The 9,157-nt window shown below is 33.0% G+C and overlaps 1 protein-coding gene across 1 annotated transcript; it reads right to left on the bottom strand.

Annotated features, from left to right (window-relative positions):
• Positions 1-3,977: 3,977 nt before the first annotated feature.
• LOC107494414 (co-chaperone protein p23-2) lies at positions 3,978-8,190 on the bottom strand. Its single transcript, XM_016115452.3, has 6 exons — positions 8,053-8,190; positions 7,410-7,593; positions 6,501-6,660; positions 5,113-5,141; positions 4,959-5,007; positions 3,978-4,212 (listed from the first exon to the last, which is right to left on the bottom strand). Exons 1-6 carry the CDS (start codon positions 8,055-8,057, stop codon positions 4,181-4,183), a joined length of 459 nt encoding a protein of 152 aa, XP_015970938.1. The 5' UTR covers positions 8,058-8,190; the 3' UTR covers positions 3,978-4,180.
• Between the last annotated feature and the right edge of the window lie 967 nt (positions 8,191-9,157).

Genomic DNA, 9,157 nt, shown 5'->3' with positions numbered 1-9,157 from the left:
AGAATCCGGAAGGTCTAACCTTGTCTGTGGTATTCTGAGTAGGATTCAATGATTGAATGACTGTGACGTGCTTCAAACTCCTGAGGGCGGGGCGTTAGTGACAGATGCAAAAGAATCACTGGATTCTATTCCTGCCTGATTGAGAACCGACAGATGGATAGCCGTGCTGTGACAGGGTGCGTTGAACATTTCCATTGAGAGGATGGGAGGTAGCCACTGACAACGGTGAAACCCTTGCATAAGCTTGCCATGGAAAGGAGTAAGAAGGATTGGATGAAGACAGTAGGAAAGCAGAGAGACGGAAGGGACAAGCATCTTCATACGCTTATCTGAAATTCCTACCAATGAATTACATAAGTATCTCTATCTTTATCTTTATAGTTTTATTCGTATATCACCATACCCATTTGAGTTTGCCTGACTGAGATTTACAAGGTGACCATAGCTTGCTTCATACCAACAATCTCTGTGGGATCGACCCTTACTCGCGTAAGGTTTATTACTTGGACGACCCAGTACACTTGCTGGTTAGTTGTGCGAAGTTGTGTTTATGCCATGGTATTGAACACCAAGTTTTTGGATTCATTACCGGGGATTATTTGATTTGTGAAAAGTATTGATCACAATTTCGTGTACCAGGCATATCTTGCACAAAATTCACAAAGCAGAGTTAGACTTTCATACTCCACATTGTAAGAGACACCCTCAACTATGATATTCTTGATCACTGGCAATCCTAAATTTATTTGAACACAAGCACGGGCATATCTCCCCCTCTCTGCCAGTTTGGTGGCCAAATCAACTTTTATTAGGACTTCTATTGCAGCTGCAATATGTAGCATTGCCTTCTCCTGATAACACCAGATTGGGAGACTGGAGACCTGAATCCAAACTAACATAGAATCGAAAGATTGTTCACTCAATTGGAAATTAATATCCCATGGTTTTACCGCCACGTAGTGACCCTCAATCAACCAAGGTCCACTAAGCATGACCTTCTCACGATCCTCAGCGGCATCGAATTTCACCAGAAAGTATCCAAATCCCACATCTAACAGAATGAAACCTTCTTTGATGCGTCATACTACCCTCAAATTATGAGAAAGAGCTGTATAAATATACTTCCTATCTAGGACCTTGATCACTAAGGCTTCTCTAGGAGAATCACCCTACTTGCCTACCACCGTCGCAATACCATCCCTGATAGTGATCCAACGAGTGCAAAGGTCTTCGACTTTACTATACCAATGACCTTATCTCAAAAAGAGACTTAGGAACCTTCTAAAAATCATCCCGAAAAAGATTCTCCTTGCACACCCACCCACACTATTCCTCTTATTTCTTCTGACGACATAACTGTCATCCTCGCTGTGTTTCCCCCTTCAACTCTTCACGCCCGCTCTCTCCTTCGCTCATATCTCTCTTAGGGCATAACAATAAATATAGGTATAGTAATAAATGTAGGTATAGTTCACATGAAAAGTATTTTAAGCTTTTATTAAATTATTTTAATTTTAAATTTTAGAAATTAAAATAATTATACTATTTTAATATTTATATATATAATTTTAAAAGAAAAAAATTAAATACCAAATCTTTCATATTTCTATTATAACAAAAATATTCAAACTTGTAAGGATTTATTTATATTATATTAATATTTAAGATAGGATTTTATATCAATACTACTTAATTTTTCTCAAAAATACAATTTCCAAACATTTATCTCATGCAAAATATGCTAATATTTTGAAATTGATAAATTTTGCTATCTTGTACTCTTAAAGTATATATTAAGAAATATTAATTATATTTATTAGTTTTTATTGAGTTATTTGAATTAAATATATGTAACCTACTTAATTATGTTACTATCTCTAATTTTTTATGATTAAATTAATCTTTAAAAATCCTAAAACTATTAAAGCTTCCTTCCAACATTATTAGGAATAAAGTCAGTGAACCTTTTACATTTATTTATTGGCTTTTTTTTTTATGAAAATAAAAGTAGTGATATACTATAATATTATAATTTTTAGTATTTTTTAAAAATGTGTAAGGTACACAAATCAAAAAATTTGATTTTTGTACCTTAAATTTTTTAATCTTTTAAACAAAAATTTTTCGATCTAATTTCGGTGCCTCTCACAAATCAAACAGTTCGATTTATGTACTTCTCACAAATCGAACGTTTTGATTTCTGCTTCTCTAATTAACTAATTCTACATTTAAAAATAATACTCTATCAATCTACATTTTAAAAAAACACTATTGCTATTCCAATATCAAAAACAAAGCGTCATTTATTATATGGCCTCTGCATTTTCTTGTACATTTAAATGAAGCAAACCAAAATATTTGGGCTATTTTATTCGAATAAACTTTGTAGATATAAATTGAAAAAGTATTAGAACGAATTTACTGTTTTTAAGAATTTATCACCGTCTTACCTATAGATAAAATGACACCGACGAAAAATCCTCCCAAATTTTACATATTTTTGGATGTTGACTATATATTAACGGGACTCTTCTTTCTTATAACTAAACCAAAATTAAAATTATTCACAATTACAAATAGGACAAGGTGTATTTTATTCCAATCCTATCTCCCTTATTATTATTATTGGAAAATGCAATTAATGTGTGGAGTCCAATTTGATTGTCCTTCCAAAGATCAAACTGAGATCATAATAGTAGGAACCAATAGAGCATATCTATCCTAGTAGCCAATAGCCAACATTCTTGGTGTACAAGGCACTATTTTAAATTAATTAGAAGTGTTGATCTGATCTACATATTCGCAATATTTATTCAAATTCGATTCGAAAATTATGAATATCAATCCGATCTGTAAGCTATCCGATCCGATCTGATTCGATATACACACTAATAAGATCAGATAACAAATTTTATGTAGATATCCGCATATCCGCAAATTTGTAAAAATACATAAATAAGTAAATATTTTTTTATGTTTATTGCAACTAATAATTATTTTATTTTTATTATTTAAAAAAACGTTTAATAATATGCTAAGTGTAAACATGTTTAAAAGAAAAAAATTAAAATTTTTTAATAAAAATAAACTTTTTAAAATACTTTTATATTTTGCGAATATATCCAGGATTTCGGATCGGATCCTAGCTTAAAAATTGTGGATATTGAATCCGATCTAATTCGATAATTTTGTGACAAATCGAAATTTTAGCCATATCCAATATACGTTCACCCCTAATTTTAAAAGTATGTTTGCTAATGCCAAAATATTGTTCTTTAATAATCTTTTTTCTTTAAAGTGTATCAACAATTTGAGGGGTACCATGTCACATACTCACAATCTTACCTTTTTGTTTTTAATTTTGGGAAAAGCTAATGATTGAAATTAGTCCAAGAATGTGGTTTAGCAAATGAAATAAAATGCACCACACATCACTTTACTCTTAACTATTATTCTAATATCAATGGTTGCTAAGGCACTTATACACCCATTAATTGTAGGTGCACCCCGAATCAACACCCTGCAATCCTCTCTAACATCACCATATTATAACTTACAACTCATCCTCCACCGGTAGATACAACACTACCAAAGAGGCCATACCTTGGAGCTGAAGGTCTATGGCTTCACCTATCCCATATCTAGTTACCTTGGGAGACTGAGTGATCATGGCAATAAAGTTGACATTAGTTAGCTATCCTACATGTAGTTACCACCACCCTTATCGCCAATGCTCTTTCCCAGTTGACAGGTTCAAGGCAGAGAAGGAGTCAGTACAGAGGAAAGGGCCAAATCCATGCCAGGCCGAACGGAACCATGAAATCTTAATAAGTTTCAAAGTTGAATGGGGTGTGTAGTAAAGGATTCCAGCCTTAAGATTTCTAAAGTTGATATGATTTTGGTATAATTCACCGAATTTTGTTAAAGAAGAAGAAAAGTTAGATTATGTGGAGCATGTTGTGAAATCAGCAAGGGCATGAGAGAAGCCTAGTTAGATACCAGAAATGGTGCCAAAATGTCATAAAAGATCAAAGGTTCTCTAAGTTTTTAGAGCTTTACTTAGGATAATATATACAAAAAAGACAACCATATTAGACTACTACTCCCAAATTTACTTATCTAGGTAGACTCCATCTCCAAGATGTTTCCGTAAATCCATGTTAGAGAACAGTCAGAGTTGCTATCCCCTAGCCTTTTCCAAGTCCGGGAGATCTGCAAATAATTTTCATTTGTGTCAGCTATTAACATGGGAATATAAAATTAATTTAATTTGTGTTCCCGGTGCTTGTGTAAGAAAGTTTTAAACATAGATCTAATTATGTATTACCATATTAGCAAAAGTAACAAACTTTGACACCCATGACCATAATGGTCATTAAAGAAAAAACAGTTTGATTTGAGCACCGAGAAATGCTTTTTTTTTTTACACAATAAGTGTATCGATAAACACATAAAATAGCAAATGAAGGGCAGAATGGAAACAAAGAATATGGTTTGATGATGAGATCATTTCCTAGAACAATGATACAAAGGGAAACACATTCCATGAGGCACTAACCTAATTAGGTCAAGGGAAGGTAGATGTATGCAATCTTACCCCCATTACCTGAGGCTATTTTCATGATTTGAGCTTGCGACATCTGGTCAGAAGCTAATAGTAACTTCGAGTTTGGCTAAGGTTCACTCTCGAAGAAAACAAAAGAGAAAATACTTTAAAAAAAAAATTGTCAACTGTGGGGGAAGACTACAATTTCTTTTATATATTGAACAAACAATAGAGATGAAGCAGAAGTCATGCATGTTGCATTATTAAACATGCACCAGAATGCAGAAAGGCGAAAGGTAAAGAAACAACGCTTAGCTGTAGACACATGTCATCCTTACCATCATTTCCGCATGCAATCAAAAGCATCATTTTGACCGAAGTAAAAATACAAGTGGTCAAGTAGATCACTTACACAACATTCCTTCATCCTCATCACTGCTTCCCTCATCCTGACCAACAAACTGCAAAAAAGAACAAGATGCAACAAATAAGATTAGACACCAGAAAGTTTCTTGACCTATATTGCTTAATATTAAAATTGACAAGGAGAGAAAGAAAAAGCTTACTCGAGTATCATCGTCAGATGCCAAATCAGCTGCAAAAATTCAAGAAAAGCTCAATTAGGCAAGCGGAGGTAACCACTTACAATAAGTACTCAACTTAAATGAAAACATCAAGGACCAAACGAAAAGATGAAACATAGTTGTCTAAGCCATCTGCATGAGAGTCAATAATCAGGATCAGGGGAATGCTCAGATTATCAGAGTGGTGCCCCTGGGGTAGTCATCCTTAGACGCTATCTTTTTTAGGATTCTGCCATCCAAATCTAAAGTGCAAAAGGTGCCTACTCAACCAACCAAAGTGCCATTTGTACAAGGCAAGGGATCGTACAGCAAGTGAAGTGATAACTTACGTTAGAAGGAGACATTAAAGAAGTACTAAACTTTTGAAAGGGTTTTGATGGGGATCGATTCTTATATAGGTACTACTTACCAGTTACCATAGACAGCATCCAATATTAAACAGTATAAGGTAGTGAGGCCAAATTAATGCACCAATCTCCAAAAATAAATAAATATTGCTGAAGGAAGTGCCTAATAGATGGTTACGTGAGCAATATTTTTCTAAGAATTTCAATATGTTTGGCTAAGCAAGTTTCTGCCGTTTCCAGGTTTACTATATAATAACAGGTTTAAGTGTTTAACCGTATGGGGTTAGAAAAACCAGATGTTGATGGATTCAGTTTTAATTCTGGACTCAGCTACTCTTAATCCAGTTATGGTAGTATATATGTCATTATATTTTGGCTTTATTTGAACATGTAAAGCTTCGAGCCCATTTTGTAATTTTAGAGTTCAGACCATACTTGCACAAATATAACAATAACCCCACTTAACTCAGTTTGCTACCCTTGGTTACGTCACAATGCAAGCCAAAATCTAAGCCATAAAATACCAAGCCTTTTTGCTGTCCTATATTAGTCGAAGTCTAAACGCCTATGAAGCAGCACAACAACAATAAACAGATGAAGCAACTAAGAGAGTAATTAGGAAACTTCTTTGCAAACATCACTTCATAATCAAGAGAAAAAGTTGGACAAGTTTTTAGATGCCTAAAATGAATTGAACATGCAAAGTAATGGAACAGTAAAAGCAAGAAGAAATAATATTCTAACCAAATGTGTCAAGATGAAAACAAATCTATCACAATTTCACAAAACTTAGGATCTTCTGCGTTACCAGTGCAAAGGAATTTTTGTTAAAAAAAAGCTTTCTTAAATTAAAACCTTGGACAAAATTGTAAAGAGTATGAATTATTATAAAGTTAGAAACAAGTTGACGATAAACAGATGCATAAAGATGTAAACTCTTCTGGTGTTTTGATTTAGAGCTAAAACACCGAATAAATGCCAATCAGATAAATCTAGCATCTAGGACAAGTTACGCAATCTTACAAGTTGACTCTTCATCATCTTCATCACACCATCTGTGCCAATCAACCTTCAGGTATGGAGCAGGTTTCTCTTCTGACTTCAGTAGCCTCTTCCACCAACCTTTCTCTGCTTTCTGAACATAGCATAGTATGTTTCTTAAACCAGCTTTAGTTCTGCAACGCTGCACACCGCACCACAACAAATTTTAAGCTAAAACCATCCAAATTTTTCAAAAGCTTGATATTATTTAAAGAATAATACAAAAAGCATCATTGTTTCCATAAAAGCAGCATACAATGTGTTGCAACCCTAAACACCAAAACGACACCCTTTGGTGACCTCAAGGTCACAGGTTCAAGCCGTGGATACAGCCCTTCCCTGGACCCTGAGTTAACGCGGGATGCTTGTGTACCTGGCTGCCCTTTTATACAACCCTTTACTACCCTGAAGTTTATGCAGAAAAGCTGTTAAGTAAAACCATTGTTTGGAAGAACATAACATGTATCTCAAGTTCTCCTAATTGACAGAACAAGATCAATTTAAAACAATCCATAAGGTTAAAGAAGCTAACAAATACATCAGTTCGAAAGTGTAAAAGGAGTATGCAACACCGCATCTCACTGAAAAATAAATTCTACGTACTATTAATATAAATATTTTTATACAGACATTCAATCATGTGCTACAGCATAGACTAAAACAGTTAACTTCCACGCGACTATCTTATAGAGAAATCACTTTAATCTCCCTGGCAGCACTTGATTTTAAAAAGTTTTACACGTCTGTTAAATTCAGAGATATGTATATATATAGAGGTCCCAGATAATCGGAATTCGAAATGCAAGTGAAAAATAGCCATCCTTAAATCTCTGCATTGTGCTAATACTTAGATAAACACAAAGCATGCAACACAAGAAGTTAAGAGCTCACCTCAGGTGCAATGGGGCCATAAAGCTCTAAAGTGAAGCTGTAAGATTCACCTTGAGCACCAGAAGCAGAGAAAGTAAACAAACCATGAGGCTCACACTTGACAGAGACATCCTTTGCATCAGGCAGTGCCACAGTCAGATAAACCTTGTCAGAACGCTGTGCCCACAGTACTTCAGGATGGCGACTGAATACAAACACAAAACACAAATCACTTTGTTCAATTGCTAAATCAAAATCATACCATATACATCTATGATTTCTTTTCTTTTATATGGTTGAACAAATCAAATTCTTGACAACAAAGAATAGGTTTATAACATTCCTAAATTCTTTTTTTTTTTTCAATTGATTTTTTTTTAATTCTAACAAATAAAAAGAATGGGGCAACCACATTACAAAGTCTAAAGAAATTACTTTTATTATAAATAAACAATAAAACATAGTCATACACAACAATAACTACAATGGGGGGCATTGAAAAAACCCTGATGAGTCCAATAAGCAATACCGGGATTGAACATAGCTCTACTTTTTCTTTTCTCAAAAGTTAAAAATATTAGGAAGAACAAGAAAAATTGTGATATGAGATTCAGGCAGAGGAGCAGAAAGTGGAAAAAATGAAAGAGGGGGAAGTTAGAAGTACCTCATTTGGTGTTGTTGAGAGAAGAATGTGATAGCGAGAGAGAGAGAGAGAGAGCGAAACAGAGAAAATGGGAGTGGGTGTATCGGAGACAGAGAAAGAAGGAAGAAGTGACAAAAATGGAATATTATTATTATAATAATTCGTTGTGTGTGACGTCAAAAAGCAAGGTCGAGTCAGCTTCGGTTGGACCTTGGTTTCTCTTTCTCTTCGTAACTCGTAAGTCGTAACTCCGTTTGGTAAGCCAGGTGCATTCAACTTCAGCCAATTTTTATTTGGGTTGCACTTCAAAATCCATTATTAAATATACACAATATATTTTTCTTTGAGTAATTACTTAAATTGATCTTTAAGAATTTTCATAATAAATATTTTAATTTTTTAAAAAAATTAATATATAGATTAATTTTTAAAATTTTATTTTAACAAATAAGTGTGTGTTTGGATTTACGATGTAGAATTAATTTTGGATAGAAGTGAATTTGTGCCAACATGATTTATATTTGGCAATTTTTACTAAAATTAATTTTGATAAAATAAATATTTAATATATAAAATAACATATTTTAGTACTCTTTTTAAGTACTCTTAATAATCTTATTTTTATTATTATTTTAGATTCTAATTTTTTACAAGTTATATTTTTATTATTATTTATAATTAATTTTTTATTTAATTTATTATTTTTAATAGAAACAATAATACATATTATAAAAAATTAAAATAGTAAACAATGCACAAAAATTAGAATAATTGTTTTAATATTCTCAATATTTATTTAGAAAAAATTATGAAAAACCAATAATAACTAGCAACAAACCTAAACGAACGTTGAATAAACGCAGAAGTTATAATTTTTTACTTCTAGTGAACGAGCTTTTGGGATGCAGAATCACGTTGGCATTAAAAAAAAAAGTTGCCAAACATCAAAGAACAGCGATCAAAGCATTGAAACACACCCTAAATCAGTTTTTAACTTATTTTTTGGCAGAATAATTATTCAGAATTTTGTATTAGTCCCAATAATTTTAAAAACGGATATTTTAACCCCCTAAAAAAGTTAATATACAAATCAATCTCCAACATTTTTATTCATCAAACATAATAG

This window comes from Arachis duranensis, chromosome 6 (assembly GCF_000817695.3).
Source record: "Arachis duranensis cultivar V14167 chromosome 6, aradu.V14167.gnm2.J7QH, whole genome shotgun sequence".
NCBI classification, from domain to species: Eukaryota; Viridiplantae; Streptophyta; class Magnoliopsida; order Fabales; family Fabaceae; genus Arachis; species Arachis duranensis.
Note: the sequence above shows the minus strand (reverse complement) of the source record. Positions and strands in the feature narration are given on the sequence as shown.

What these genes read in the sequence shown, in the direction of transcription:
- LOC107494414 (XM_016115452.3), bottom strand. An exon ending in ATGGCCCCATTGCACCTGAG is followed by an intron (nt 6,661 to 7,409) that starts GTGAGCTCTTAA and finishes TGCGGTGTGCAG; the next exon opens with CGTTGCAGAACTAAAGCTGG. An exon ending in TGAGGATGAAGGAATGTTGT is followed by an intron (nt 4,213 to 4,958) that starts GTAAGTGATCTA and finishes AATTATTTGCAG; the next exon opens with ATCTCCCGGACTTGGAAAAG.